At 38.1% G+C, this 16,838-nt stretch overlaps 1 protein-coding gene across 8 annotated transcripts in view; it reads right to left on the bottom strand.

Moving 5' to 3' along the window:
- GRID1 (glutamate ionotropic receptor delta type subunit 1) overlaps window positions 1-16,838 on the bottom strand; it is an 887,376-nt gene that overhangs the window by 508,851 nt on the left and 361,687 nt on the right. For all 8 annotated transcript variants that reach the window (XM_042459512.1, XM_042459516.1, XM_042459515.1 and 5 more), the window contains exon 3: window positions 14,697-14,981. In XM_042459512.1, the coding sequence (XP_042315446.1) occupies window positions 14,697-14,981 (285 nt within the window). The remainder of the gene's footprint in view (window positions 1-14,696; window positions 14,982-16,838) is intronic.

Here is a 16,838-nt window from a genome sequence, read left to right as displayed (position 1 = left end):
TTTCTTTAGAAATTTTAGGTACTGAAGATGGCGTATAATAATCCTTTATTTTATGTAGAATTGATTGTTTTAGGATTTGTTATTATAATAAAAAAAAGAAATTTTAGGTATTTTTTTATATTGTGCAAAATGAAGATTAATCCTCATAGTCATCACTGACTAGTGTGAAAACAAAACAGTGAAATATGGTGTCTATATGGATACTTTAGACATGGAAAGTCAATGGTTTATTAGAATTTTTAAAAAGCTTATCATCATCCTCATTCAATGGGATAGGGACAATTTCTCCCTCATGTCAAATCATATAAAGAGGTTTTCCACCAAGGGAACTTACTTTCATAGTTTGATGTTGGTTAATAATTTTCTGACACTGAAATTTCAGATAATGGAATTGCAACAGCTTGGGTTTTGACCCATATGTACATGTGGTGGAATGTTGCTCCTCCCCATATAATCCCTCACATTATTCTATAAAGCCATGCAACATAGAGATGGAAAAATATTTTAAAGGTTACTACTGTAATAATTCATGTATCAGAGGTTATGTATGTGTGGTAGACAGGTAACAAAATATACGTCATTAGTGTTGTGTGCATTCTCAGAATATGGCTATCATAAGATGACCCTATCAGAGAGTTTTCTTAGCAAGATTTGTTCAGAGGTGGTTTCTCTTTGCCTTCCTCTGAGGTCACCGAGTGGATTTCCATGGCCAAGGAGGGATTTGAATACTGGACTCCAGAGTAGAAGTCCAATGCTCAAACCACTATGCCATGCTGAACATTGTACCTTTCCAGCTATGCGGATCCAGGAAGGATTTTTGTTTATTTTTTATGAATTAAAGTCATATCTAAAATTATTATTTTTCAATTACAAATCCTTCTTGGTTAAGAGATCTAAGACAGATATTAGAACTTGACAATCAATATTAAAGAAAATGCCATTAGCTGCTATAATATCTAACAATCTCATTTAAAAAATAATAATAGCAGAAATTAGTCTCTCAGAAGATTTCTTATATTGTGTCTTCACAATGGTAATTTTTATAGTGTGTAATATCTTTGTGGTGGTTTGGTTATTAAAGGCACTAGAGACTGGCTAAAATGATTTTGAAATAGACTGACCTCAGGACTGATCTGCAGCTGTGACTCTTCAGTTGAACAAAAATGTTTTACAGATGAAGATTTGCATGTTCTTCCGTATTCCCAATCTGCATTATTAGCATTCCATAGAGAGTTTTTTGTGGGTTTTTCAGGCTATGTGGCCATGTTCTAGAAGAATTTCTTCCTGATGTTTCGCCAGCATCTGTGGCTGGCATCTTCAGAGAATGCTTGCCTGGAAAGGAGTTGGGTATATATATACTGTGTGACCTGGGAAGGCAGGAGTGATTTGCATGTGTATTGTTCTGTTGCTAATGGCATGTCTCAGGGTGGGAGGGTATGCCAGCCAAAGATGCTGGTGAAACGTCAGGAAGAAACTCTTCTAGAACATGGCCACATAGTCCAAAAAACCCACAAAAAACTATGGATGCCAGCCATGAAAGCCTTGGACTTTACATTCCATAGAGACTTCAGAAACTGTGCTGGGCATCTGGAAAGATTTTAGATGGGTTGCTGGTTCTCAGCCAAGAATACTGGTGACATGGACTTGGTACACAAGGACAACATATATATTCCAGAAATAAGGCACAAAAAGAAGTAAAACAATGGAAAAAATAGTTTGCTTGCCAAATTACATCTGCCACCCTTTACCACCACTGCACAATTCTCTAAGAATCTGGATATGTTAGAATCTAATGCAAAACCATCTTTCTGTTTATCTGTTTGTCTATTTTGCACACTGCAATGGGACCCAAATGTAAGAGTTCCACCACAGCTCTGGAACAAGCTTATTGGCAACACACTCACAATGGGCCCAGAGACTCTTCAAGAGGTGAATCATGCCAGCAAAGTATTGGTTGACACTATTTTCACCTTCTTCACATCTCTCATAACTGGTACTAATAGTTGGCTTAGTTGGAGTCCACTAGCATCAGCTACTTTCCCCATCCTTGGAATTAATTACCTCTTTGGCCAACTAATACTGTCAAAATGAGCCGATATATATTGTTCTGTTTACCCATAACCAACCCTAGGAAGAGGCCAAATTTTGCTTTCTGACCCTTTTTCAAAAGTAGCTTTTGTTCAGTGACTCCTCATATTATAGCTGCTTGCTGCATTTGCCATTTCGTATGTCATAGTGCACAACCAATCCCAGAGAGAGAGAGAAAAAGATATAATTTCACCTTTGTACACTGAGTTATTGTTGTTATGTTTTTGGCTCTCTCATATTCAAAATAGGTGCCCTAGATATTAATCTCCACAGAGTTCATTACAAAGTATGCTCTTTAAAAGATCAATGTGTATTTTCAGAATAAACTGAATTATGATCTTACATTTGAAGGCAATTAACATTGTCATTTCCTGGTTCCTGAGTGTTAAGTAAATTGTTCTGCCTAATAACACCGCAGTTCTGAATTTAAACTAACCAAGATAATATCCCCCTTCCCTGCTCATGTATTTATAGTCCATGCTAATACAGATGATGATGCCTTTGAGATGTGCCTCTTTGCATCAGAATTATGAAATGATATTGTTACAAAGCAGAACCTACTGTTTTTTTTCTTTTCGGCAATGGATCTCTTATCTGAAATACAAGTCCCCCTGGAAGAAAGTTTGTAAAATAATCTGAGAAACATTGTTACTACTCCCTTCTTAGGGTCCACCATTCCAGTCTATCATATCAGAACAAGAATGATAATGTGGGAGACGATTCAGGAAGCTTCATTCCCAAATGTGACAATGGCATGGAAAGTAACCACACTATCAGTTCCTCCTATATGGTTTCTCTAACTCTTCCATTTTGAGTGGCATCAGGCAGATGCCAAGAGAGGATAACAATGCTAGATGTCTTGTGACTGGACCAAGGCTCTGCCACAATGATGCCACACAGACCTTATCTTCACAGGTAAGGGACATCTCTTTTCAAGAGCAGTCAAGATAATAAAAGGAAAAATGTAGGGAGATGGGTATGTTTAGTTTGGACGAGAAAAGACTGAGAGGTGATGTAACAGCCATCTTTAAATATCTGAAGGAATCACATGTAGAAGATCCAACAAAGAAGTTTTCTGCTGATCTCAATACTAGGACACAAACCAATTGATTCAAATATTAAGAAAAAAATATTCTACCTAAACCTTAAGAAGTACGAGATGTTTCGCTTTAAGCAGGCTTTTAAGTAGAGGAGTTTTTCATTGGGAATATTTTACTTGCCTTTTAAATTGTTCTCTGTTTTAAAAATGATTTTAACGTGCTTTAAGGGATGATTTTGAATGTTATTAAATTTTATTGTAAAGAGTCATAATTTACTATTTCTGAAAGCCACTTTGGATCCCACTCTGGAAGAAAGGTGGCATATACATTAAATGGATGGATGGATGGATGGATGGATGAATGAATCCACCTCAGCTGTTCAGCAGTAGAACAGATTGCCTCAGATGGTGGTGAAGACCCCACTGGGATATTCTAAAGTACATAAAACACTTTTAAAAGAATTAATAAAATTTCTTGAGCAATTTTGTATGTGGACTCTTCTTTTGGGGTCGCTAAAACATGCCATCTTTCAGGAGTGCTTTAGTTATGAATTCTTTCATAGTGAGGACTGAATCGGATGGCCCATGCAGTACTTTCCATTTCTATGATTCATAAAGCTGATAATTCCCTCCTTTCCCTGGCAAAACAGGTACGCCTGTATAAAATCCTGACAGACTATGCCCAGCCTAGCAAAACAGGATTGCCAAAGCAAAGTTAAATTAAAGAAGGAGAAGGCAAATATAATGAAAAGAATTTTGTTGAATTTGACAATCTCTGTGAGTGCATGAGGGAAGGGGAAAGGGAGCTGGTGTGGAAAAACTTTAGTATTTCCATGGCTTTGACTAGATTATCTCCCTGTCTGAGTGTCCAGGATGTGTAAACTCATTTGCTTTCAAAGAGAGAGAAAAGAAACAGAGAAAAAAAATATATCACTCATCGAAACGAGTGGGTTTTGATTCAAATGCCCTTGATATATGGTCAGCACTACTTGAGATGTGCCATTACATTACAGGGAAATAAAAACTTCTCAGAGAAAGGGAATACCTGAGACATTTTGCTGAGAATCTGAGTCAGGATAATCTTAACTAGAGTACATAAAAAGGAGCACAAACTACACTGCTTTGCATACAGTTCTCAATTAGCTGCATACTAATAGGACCTGCAACAAAATGCTGCAGCCCAGAATGTTCCTTTTTAGTATTCCTATCATACCATCTTCCAAAATACTCCAATTGTATCCTGGAAAGCCCTTCAATTTTCAGGATTCCCCCCTCATCCCTCATAACAAGACATCAGGGTTATGTATTTACTTTTCTCTTTGTTTTTTTCCACCCCACTAGATACTTTATTCCCTTCTAAAGATCTACTGTCTTTCTCAAAGCCTTGGAGTTTCCTTGAGGATGCAAATAGATCCTTCTTCTTTGTGGATCATTATGTAAGGAGGGCTGAATTTGCTGTTAGACTATAGAATGGAAACACAGAAATACCCTAAACGCACCAGATCCCATCAGATCTTGGAAGTTAAGCAGGGTTAGCTTAGTACTTAGCTGGGAGACTGTCAACAAATGCCAGGTTCTATAGGCTATATTTCAGAGGAAGGAATTGGTAAAACCACCTCTGAGTATTATCTGCCTAGGTAAAACCTATACAATTAATGGGGTCACCATAAATTGACAGGTGTCTTGAAGGCACATACACACACAGTAATAGATTAAAAACCCGAATAAAAGGAATTACTTTCCTTGATCTTCAGGCAGAAATTCACGGCTGCTGCTTCAGGGTGGATCTGTCAAATTTTATCTCTGAGCTCACATAAGGAGAAGGTTATCACTTCGACTGCATCCATACTGGATGAAATAGTCCAGATTCATACCACTTTAACTGCCATAGCTCAATACTATGGGATTTGGGGAATTGTAATCTGTTGTGGCACTAGAACTATCTGACAGAGAAGGCTAAAGGTCTCAGAAAACTACAATTCTCATATCTCCACAGCACTCACCCATGTCAAATAAAGTGATATCAACCTGGATTATTTCTGCAGTGCAGATGCACCCTTGGTTAGCAGATCTTACCTAGTGTTGTCAAGTAGGGTCAAGTTATCGTTACCTACTCATTTAAAGCAGTAGTATGCAGAGTGTGGGTCATGGGCTGCATATGGTCGATTGGCTCCACCTTTGTAGCCCCATCAAAAAAACCAAAGCCCCAAACTGTCCTCATTCTTGTCACAATTTTTCTGATGATTTTTGCTTGAAAACAATACAGAAAATCCCAAAATGCATATTCTTCAAATAATAATATTAAGCATCACATATAAGTTTTATAACTCTATTCTTCAGATAAATCATGAGTGTGGAATGTTAAAACATTCTTTAACCAGAACATTAACAATGATAGCTAACAAAACCTTATTTCTTAGATATTATCTAGACTACACTGCCAAGTACCTCTTGGTATCAGTTCTCAAGAATTTATTCTGAACCTTCTTGAGTCATTCCATATCACCACCACACATATCTATTTACATTTCCAAACTCTTGGTTGCTTTTTGCTAGACTCTTCATTTATTTAAAAATATATTAGTTCAAAAGAGGTGAGCTAGAAATTTTTCAGCCGCCATCCCATCAGCTCCATTAGGGAAAGTATGTCACAGCCCTTCATCACTGTATATCATTAAGCATTTTCAGTTGCTCATCATTGACTTTTCACGCAGATTCTAGGCAACAAGCCTGTGAACAAGAAGTGCATTGTTCACAAGAATAAAGGTTTGAGAGGAGGAATGTTCTGATAGAGGGATAAGAAATGCTAGCTATAGATCCAGACTCATCATATTTATACCCTCCAAGTGAATTTCCACTTGATTAGAGCTGCACATTTGTTCTGTGCAGCATGGAACAAAGAGAAAAAGCAAAAGGGAGAAAGAGAGATGGTCTTATAGGTATTTCTTTCTGCTTAGCAAGATAAATAAGCCTCCTCCTAGGAGAAAAGTGTTCATTACAGGGAGTCATCTATCAAAGAGTAGGAATAGAAATCTTCACTTATTCCTCCTTACAAGGGAAAACAAAAACGATTCTCTGCTGGTAAAGTAGGACTATAAGAGATTGTGCTCATTTTTCTGAAGACATCTTAAATTTTTTATTTTTGGACTTTTGGGTGAAAATTTTATATACTGTATTAAATATTTTTTAGCAAAAATTAGTGGAGGTTTGCACAAAATACTTGTTTTGCACACACACACAAGAACAGAAGGATTGATTTTGGGAAATTCATTGTACCCAGGGTTTGCTAGACATAGAACTGGGTGTGTTTGTTTTTTCTCCATGTTCCTTTTATTGAAATCTCTCACAACATATACAAGAATGCTCCCCCTCCCAACAAAATGGAAATTCAGCTCTGCTCTACTACTTTACGTGATGCATTGGGACAATATGTGGATGTGTGCACTGATGAAATATGTGTATATTTACCTGGGGCAAAATTTCAGCCCTCTCCTATTTCAGCTTAGAACTAGTGCACTCCTTCATAGCAGAAACCATCTCTTTCCTCTTTAGGCAGAAGTGTGCAATCCATACTTTCCGTCTTTGTTACAATACTGATTATAAGGGCTGTAGTTACTTTTCAACTCTTGGGAAATTTCACAGGTTCTAGATGTGTCGTAATTAGGGATATAATCGTTGCCTAATTTTCTTTTCAGTTGAAAGAACAAGTAATTTGAGCAATTTTCTTCCAGCTGCAATGAAGTCTTTTAAGCCACAAAGTCCACTTGCAATTTGGGAATTATTTTGCATAACATTCATATATAGATTTTTTTTTTTACACAAAATATTATTTTCCATGCTGAAAATGCCATTTTCAGCACAAAATAGGACCTTCTGTATGCATAAAAACCGTGGTTCCTGCACAGAAAATGTTGCTTTCTATGCAACTCAATCACATGTGAAATTTGTTCACAATAAATCTCTATTTACAGCATTTTCTGTACCAGAAATATCATTATCTGTTTGCAGAGAAGTAGCTGTGTTACTCTCTTGTACCATAAAAAGGAGGAAAGGAGAGGGAGAGAAAAAAGACAGAACCCAGGAGCAACTTTAAGACTGATTTTTATTTTAGCATCAACTTTCATGAATTTCTTTGGAGGCAGTACAGAGTATCTGAGGAACATAGAAAGTACAGATGCATTCTGTACTGCCTCCTAAGAAGTGGGTTTCTAATCATGAAAGCTCATGCTAAAATAAAGACCAGCTAGTCTTAAAGGTGCAGCTTCATCTGAGAAGACAATGATACTTCTGTGTAGAAATATTGTTTTCTGCATAGAAAATGCTAGTGTTTTGGAATATTTTTGATCATTTTTTCATCCCTAACTGAAAGTATAACACCTATTAACACAGCCTACATGTTACTATGCATGCTAGGAATAAGTGGGAGCTGTAAACTGACATCTGCAAGCCAGGTTAGGTAGATTTTATGTAGACTGTGTCTTCTTATGCTTGTCTCGTTCAGCACAACTTATTCTATGTGTATAATATTAAAAGACCCTAATGTATGTAGACCTGAGTAAAAACCAAAGGGTCAGAATGCTAACTTTCCCATTTATCATACATAGATCACTGTGTTTTACATTGCAGCAACGCAGGATGAATGGATGAAACTTACAAACCGGAGTCAAAACATCTTAAACTGGACAATAAGTCTGCTAGATCGGATGGTTATCCTCCAATCACAATTATTTCCTTTTTTAAAAAGACTCAAAGAGCTACTGTACATCTGTGTACAAGAGAATCAAACCATTCTCTCCTCATAACAACCTTGTAGCTTAGATGGACAAACCAAAACTGATCAAATTTCAGTTTGCAAGTTTAATGTATTTGGATCTAATACTGCTTTTGAGTAAATGGGCATAATTTTCATTTTTTTTCAGTTTTGATAAATAAACATTTGCTTTCATTCACTGCATGAGTCCAAAAAATCATTAAAACATGTAAATACTGAAATAAATTTATATGTAACCATTTCTGTAAGGTTTTTAAATTTAATTGCATTTTAATGATTCATCTCTATTACAAAATAAAAAGGCTAACAGAAATGACCAAATTCACACTTAAATCAGGTATCCTAATTACTCAAAATGCCGCTGCATTTATGAAAGCGATTCTGGGAATGGAAATGAAATGCATAATATCATTTGCAAAATGGTTTTCAGACCAAAGTCTGTCAATTAAAAATAAAATGTTTTTCTTTTTTGACTGACGGCATAACAAACTGAACACAGCATTACAGGCAGGAAAAGAAAAAATCCATCTGTGTGCATCTTTCTCTATTCCAGATATTTTCTCCCAATTAAGTCAAAAGCTTACTGTAAAGCTATCAGATTATGTCAGTAATTGTGGTTCCAATTCATGCTGTTATGCTGATTACTATTCCATCAAAGATCTGAATGTAAATATGACAAGGGAATGAAAGAAGTCTACATCTAAATGATCCTGGTACAACTGCAGCCATGCCATTGTTGAAGCTAATCAGGTCTGAGGTGGATTCATTATTAGACTGGAAGACAACTGGCAGTTCCATGGAATGAATCCACTCTGAACTTCCAAAAAGAATGAGTATCTTATAAAAAGAAACGAGCATCTAAGCCGTCCTGACATAAAGTACACCAGCTCACAACAAACCATTGAGAAGTACTAGAAACTCTGGCACATCTTCTGCATTTTTAAAGGCAAGATGAGAAAATTGTGAGATGATATAGTAAAGGTAACGGATGGAGTTATGTCTTGCATACATATTTTTGTAGTACACTCTGTTGTTGTTTTACCACATGCTTCTTCATACCCTTCCTAAGTTAAAGCATAAAATCAGAGGAACACAAAATTTCAATGTGGATACGTGCAAAGATACAATGTTCAATATTCTAGATCTGTAATTAAGGGGCCATTGGCTTCCCATTTTTGCATTGCTATCCCAATAAATCTCCATAATTTTAAATATTACTTAAGATATTTCACTTAGAGTCCATGCAGACAAGACTTGCATTCATATGGAACGATAAGACATAATTTAGAGTTACGCGAAGAAGTAAGAATGGTCTGCTGCACTCCTTTTTCACTTTCCATGTCACTTTATCATATTTCTAGTTTGTCATTATGTATGAACCATCATCTGTGGCTTAAAATATACTTCAGCATCCTGGGGGGGGGGGGGAATCACAAAAACAATCCACTGCCTGAAGTTGGTTTGTTTAGTGGTTGTCTTTTGTTTATTTTAAATACAATTCCTGGCTTGCACATAACCATCAGACCAGAAATCTGCTCCAGTAAAACTAAATTCTGGTTGATTTCGACCATTCAAGATGCGTAAGTTATAGAATTGTGGAATCCTAGGGTTGGTAGGGAATAGAAGTGGGCATGTCCCTCCTTGTGCATACAAGGAGTTTGATTTTACTTATTAAAAGTCATCAGTGAACAAACTATAGAAAATCTGAAGAAATAATACATAATCTGGCACATTACAATACCTTTCCCAGTGATAATACTAGCTAAACCTCCCTAAATTTGCCAAAGAACATACCCAAGTGCATATTTCCAAATTATTTGAAAGTCTATATTTCTAAATTTTACAACATATGGTCATAATTGAATCTGCAAAGAGTAAACATCTTAAATGTATTCTGGTTAACAGTTCCTATTTTACTTCAAGCCTGAATACTACACAAATGTTTTTTATGGTCCTAGCTATAGTTCAAGGATAGACTGAGGCAAGTGAGACATTATTCTGCTATGTGCCTGTATTTAAGGTACATTTATTTTATTTTACTTTATTTTGGAAAATATTTAAAGGACAATTGAGAGAGAACAAGAAGGGGCAGTTCCTTGAATTGTAGTTGTTTTCATGTGCCTTCACATTGACTCTGCCTTATGACGATTCTATGATGGGGTTTCTTGGCAAGATTTATTAGAACAAGGTTTGCCATTGCTTCTTAGGCTGAGAAAGAGTGACTTGCGCACACTCAAACAGTGGATTTGCATGACTATCAGGGATTCAAACTATTCTTCCAGAATCCAAGTCCAACACTCAAACCACTACAACATACTGACTCACATTACATAACTCCTTGAGTACACATATGCATATGTCAAGATAAATGAAAAAAATCAATAAGATGATGTCCAAACTAACTGCATTTTGACTCAATGCACACATAAGTCTTTGTACACAGAAAGCAGCACAGCTGTGCTCACCTTTCAACCCACCTAAAATGTGCCATCTAAAAATGTACATATACAGTGCAATCATGTACATGTCTACTAAGTAGTAAGTAGATTTGATGGTAGTGGGGATTAATGCCAGGTAGGTGAGTACTGGATCGCACCCATACAATCATAAAATGCCCAGCTTCCAAAATACCTTCAAGGTCTGCTCTTGTTAGTTTCCTTCCATTCCCCAGCATTTTTTCCCTTCACCACCAGTTCCCACAGCCACTCTTTTAGCTAAATGAAAGTGAAAACTATTATTTTTACCAATTTATATAGTAAATGTGAATTTATTGAATAAATCAAGAGTTCGGTAGTTTTACATAAATATTCAATACAGGTTTTCAAAGATTTCTGTAGTATTCAGTGGTTGACGTAAGAATTCAGTAGTGAAACAGCTCACAAAATTTAGCAATGATTTGGGCTGTCATCTTATGATCATTTTATGGGAACCTGCCACATCCTTCATAGGAAGAGGGAAGTCAAAACACAGGATGGACTATATCTTGAAACACATCAGGAGCAGAGGAGTCACTGCCCACTGATGGTATGCAGTGTGGGTACCGGAGTGGCCAGAAACACTGACAGGTCCCTTTCCTCTTAGAAGACCCAGTGTAGAGTCAGGGAATGGTGGATGTCACCACAAGCTTAGAAATGTTTGCTGAATTTAGCTGATTTATTTTTTCAAGTAAAAACACACAGGGCTGGGCTGCAGGATGAACTGAAAGCAAAACAATGGGATTTGAACATGACTGAGTCCATTTTATTACTTCTGTAAGGTTTAGTAATGCCCAGCTTTTTTCAAAATTGTGTCCATTCTTAATTTGAAACACTTTACTTTAAATTGGCACAGGTACAAAGTAGTCAAAAAACTAGCCTTTATTCACAAACATTTAATTTAAACCTGTATTTACATATACTAACAATACTTCCATTTTAGATTAAAAGGTTCCCCATCACACATAATTATATATAAGCTTTTCTCTACTGTAGAACAAAGGAGTAATGCTGGCAAAATTAGACACTTCATAATCTGTGTTTACTACCCATAAAACATATTTCTCCCCACTCCAAATACTCCCTTCATCTGCCTGTTCAAGAGTCTCTTTTACATGCATTTTGTGATTCAAAGCTCCTAAGTGCTTGTGCACATTCAAAAACCGAACAAGACTTTTTCATATTGTCATCCAAGTGTACCACATCGCATAAACACACAAAAAGGTTTCAGCCAAAGTATGCCTCTTATTGGACAACAAAAAATAATTATAACATTTAGGTGCTCTCAAACATGGTCCTCGGGATAATAATTGAGTTTTCTAGTGGTGTCTGATATAGTGGTTTTAGTGTTCTAAAAGCCTAAGGTTTGCATTCTGACTCAACCATGGAAACTCACTGGTAACCCTGGGCAAGTCACACTCTCTCAGCCTCAGATGGTGGCAATGGCAAGCCCTCCTCTCAACAAATCTTAACAACCACAACAACAACAACAACCCTGTGATAGGTTCACCTTAGTGTCCTAATAGGTTGGAAACAACTTGAAGGTGCAGAAGAACAACAAACTACAATCAGAAATCTTTACATCTAGCTACAAGCATTCAGAGTATGTGCCAGAACACTACTTAAATAGCTGACTGTTCATAAGGGCCAAAAAAAAAAGCAATAGACTAAAGCAGGGAGTGGAAAACTGATGCTCCAAAAATATTGAATTTAAACTCCCAGAAGCTCCAGGCAATATGCTGAATGACAAAGTATTATGGGAAGTGGTAGTCTAAAATATCTGGCAGGCCAAAGGTTTCCCATCACTGTGTAGAACCATCACATATATTCTTCAATGTTTATAACGGAAAACCTCCTTATTAAACAATATTATTACATACCAGCTACTTAGAAATTAAAACTGACCCAAGATGCCACAACCACAGTTGTGTTTATTGTCCTTGGAGACCACCCAAGGCTAAAATCCTGCCCCACAGCAATAAATCCTAATCTAAACCAACAAAGTTAGTGTTAATTCTTAAGAAATTTCAGCTTCATACTGGTGACCAATCTAGAAAGGCCAGCTTCCAAACTAATTTTCTGTTTGGACAAATTTGTCAAATTTGCAAGCATCAATAAGTGTCAATCTCTAGTCTTCATCGGCTATCACTCCCACAATAAAACTTTACCTGTCAAAGTGCCTTTCAGAAATATGTGTGCTTTACATTTCCGGTATCTGTATCTATTGGATTAGACAGCAATTTCCAATGCTATCTCTCTAAGGGAATCTTCTGCCTCGGAGAAGAAATACCATAAAGAGAGTTGGCAGCCTCTGCATACCTCGATAGACCAAGATGAAATCATTGTCAAAAGATGAAATCTCCTGTGCAGAGAGGGTTATCAAACCTTCTCATCAGAACAGTCTTTCTTCATTTACATTCCAAAATCATGGTTACTTTTCCTTCCAATCCTATTACTACTGCATTTAATTCTAGTCCTATAGCTGCTCATACTTGTCTTATCTTGATCCTGATAAGTACATCTCAAAAGTCTTTGTTCCTGTGTCTCTGAATGAACACTATGGCACTTTACAGACGGGCCCTATGGGGCATCGTTGTGACGTGCTAGGGTTGCCTCAGGGCGTCCTTTACAGACATCCCGCAACCCTAGCACATACCTGCCGCACCATAATGGCGGCACCCTGTATACACGGGCGCCGCCATTATGACATCACCACTGCGCCGCAGCCAAACGGCGCAGTGCAGGCATGATGTGCTCACGCCGCTGCAGGGCGCTTGTGGCCCCCTTTCAATGGCGCCGGAAGGAGCTCCAAAACGGAGCTGCGAGAACAAAGCTGGGGGGAAAGGGGCCAAGCAGCCCCTCTCTCTCCCAGCAGCTGCTCCGTGGGGTGTCCTGGGGCAATGAAGCTCTGAGAACACCCCTTTCCAGGCCGGGGGAAGTGGCGTTTTGCCGCTTCCCCAAGGCCTGGAAAAGCGGCAGATCGGGGCCTACGGGGCTGTCACTGTAGCTGCACAGGCACTGATCTGGTGGGGATTGCAGCACCTGCAGGCCGCCCCAAAGGGGTGGTCTGTATCCCGCTTATTTGACTTTTTCTTAGCTTTGGTCTCTGTTGGAGTTGTCTTCTTGTCCTTTGACCTATGCATGACATTGTATGGGGCAGAGACTTTTTCATGCAAAACCACTGTTGGGACCTTGTGGGAGATGGCCTTCATCAGGGTGTCTCCCACAATCAGCACTGGCTCCATGATAGTATCAATCGCACTATAGAAGAACCATTCCTAATTTGAAAATATGGTATCTTGTACAAAATTCACAGTTAGCAATAGAGACAACAACGAAGGCTAGAGACAACACCCACATATTTAGCAATTTGATGAACAGTATTTTAAAAAAGTAAACACCAGATGTCAAGGAGCTACACCAAATTAAGCATAGAAACTTTAAACCATTGGAGCAGTAGATGTTCCATAAACTTAAACCTGGCATAAACTATCTCTCCAATGTAAATAGTGAGAATGGGACTTCAAAACCAGACAGTACTTTGGCAGAGGTCAAACTGTTGAAGCCCTTTCTTTCCAGATACTCTCTTGGGGCTCGGATACAGTTGGGCCCTTCTATTTATTCTTTTGATAAATATAACAAATGATTACATAAATGGTGTGCCACTCAATTTGGTCCTCAGGGTCTGTGATTTTTCCTCCTCAAATTCTTCAACATATTAATGGACATCAATGTTTAAATTATATGCTAGAAAGAAATCCTTCATGAGGATGTTAACTAAGACACAGGGGAAGTGCTATTCCTAGCATGTCAGATATAAGTTGCTGTGATATTCCATATGGAAGTGAGGATGCAAGGTGAAAACCTATAAAGAAATAAATTACACATGTGGTAATATGGTAAATTAATTTTTAAAGCAAGCAATGCAAAGACTTGAAAAGAAGCACATCACCAAGGACCACTTTGGAACTCTTGCTGTGTACTGCCTTGCATACAGTATATGAACCCTGCCAATCAGTGTCAACAGTTTATTAATATTTGACTGAAAAATTGTGAGATGAATCAAACTTCAGCTATCTTGATAAAATGTTGCTAAGCAACTTGCAGTCTGACTGAAAATTAGTTTTCACAGCAACCTTTCACTCAAAAGAGAAACAAAAAAAGTGAGTCCATTCAAAATGTTTTCCCTGTCGATTACATGAAAACCCAAAGTACTTTCCAAAACATGTCTTTGGTCTACCTTTTTCTGCAGAAACAAAGAATACAGAATGCTCAAAGAAATGGAGACTCAGGGGACATTTCTGAAATGATTCATGCCACTTACCGTAATCGCTGTCATAGAATACTATAAATTTTTGCCAGCGCAGTTCAGTGACTAGCTTCAGCATCACATCATTGAGGCGAACAGGTGGTCTGGCTGCTAATGTGTATTCCTCTTCCTCCAAGCTAGGGTTTAGGTGGCAAGCTGTCCGTGGGGAACCTCCCGTGTTGCGCTGTACAAACAGGTGGGGGATGTGCATGGCATCTGTCAAGGACTGCAGGGCGTTGGCGGAGGCACAACCAGTTGAGGTCACTAAGGCTAATATCCCAAGGGTCATCAGGTCACAGGCTGAGGAGAACAAATAAGACAGCTAGATGAAAATCCAGAAAGCTGTGGCCGAGACAAATCTACATTTTGAAAAAGTGTAGTGAGTCATACCTGGGACACATAGCCATTTTAAAACAAATCAAAATGTGCAAAAATGAACATTCACCATGAGAAATTTGGGTTTTAATAGTCATCATTCATTGTAGAGAGCTAGCATGGTGTAGTGGTTTAAGCATTGGACTCTGACTGGAGACCAAGGTTTGAATCCCTGCTCCACCATGCAAACCCTTTGGGTGATCTTGGGCAAGTCACACTCTCTCAAGCTCAGAGGAAGGCAAAGACAACCCCTTCCCCCGAACAAATCTTGCCAAGGTAGTCATAAATCATAAATGACTTGAAGATATACAACAACAACAGCAACAACAACTCATCCTATTCCACAGAGTCCATATGAGAATAAGGGAAGGGGACACATTTGGGGAAGAGGAAAACTAAAAGTAAAAGAAGTAATATCTATGTCATAAGGCTTGGGAAAATGCACATTTCTCACTATTTTCCCTCATCCAAAAAGCCTTCCTTTAAAGAATCTTATTATGAACTCCAATACATTCATTCTAATCTAATATTTCAAGTATACTTGTGGAATATAAATAAATACAATAAATAACTAATCTAATATAGTATGGTAGACATTACAGGCATTGCCTTTGGTGACAGATGGAGTTTTGATGGCTGTCTTTTGCCAGCTGCCATTTTAAATTGTCTTAATGTTTTTCCTGGGAAGAAATGGCAGATCCTGGTGTAGGGAGTGGTCCTCAACAATACCTGTCATGTATCTTTCACTGTGCTGAATGACACCTGGTGTGAGGCACTATGAGGAAACTTTGTGTGTGTGTTTGAGAGAGAGAGAGAGAGAGAGAGAATATCATGCTGGAGAAGAGTGCTGAGGATATTGTGGATGGACAAATGACAGACAAATGGGTCCTTGATCAAGCTAGAAATCTCCCTGGAAGCCAAGATGATCAAATTGAGGTTACTGTCCTTTGGTCACATAATCAGAAGGCATGATTCATTAGAAAAGACAATATGCTAGGGAAGGTTGAAAGACTTAGAATGAGAGGAAGGCTGCAAGGTGGACGGGTAGCCTCTATTTGGGAGATCATAGGCCTGAGTTTGCAGGATATAAGCAGAGGAATAAAGGAAAGGGGGCTTTGGGGATGTCTCATCCGCAGGGTTGCAATGTGTTGGGTCTGACTTGAGGACAGTTAACAACAACAAACCTAATTGATGACCCTGCCATGCTTGACTGGCTGATGCCTGGCATTTCCAAGGATTTCTTAAAGCATCAAGTCTTCCAAGAACTTATTAAACAAACAGTACCATACCTGCACAACAGTTTACATATATATTGAGTGCATCTTTATAAAATAATAATTATAATGTTCTGAGAGCCCATTTTAAAAGCACAATGAAGACATAAATGCAGAACATTTATTAACACCATCATATATGTCTTTTAAAAATCTGGAAGAGCAGATGTGCTTTCAAAGGCTTATGAATTTCCAGCCACCTGCTACTAAAGAATGACTGTTGAGCAAATTCTAGATGTTTTTGTAGCTTGATAAACGGAAATAGCCACTGTTTTTTGTGGATTTTCGGGCTATGTGACCATGTTCCAGAAAAGTTTCCTCCTGATGTTTCACCAGCATCTGTAGACTTGTCCGCATCTGCATGGTATGAGGTAAACTCCTGCGGCTGTGAGAGGGTCTCTCTGGTCCTTGGTTGAGCGAAGCATTTGCTGGATTTTCTTCGTCGGTTTGTAAACCAGTTGAAGGTTGTGCTTCCTCAACACTTTGCCTATTCTGTCTGTGACTCCTT

The sequence above is a fragment of the Sceloporus undulatus genome, chromosome 3, assembly GCF_019175285.1.
Source record: "Sceloporus undulatus isolate JIND9_A2432 ecotype Alabama chromosome 3, SceUnd_v1.1, whole genome shotgun sequence".
Lineage (NCBI taxonomy): Eukaryota > Metazoa > Chordata > Lepidosauria > Squamata > Phrynosomatidae > Sceloporus > Sceloporus undulatus.
Note: the sequence above shows the minus strand (reverse complement) of the source record. Positions and strands in the feature narration are given on the sequence as shown.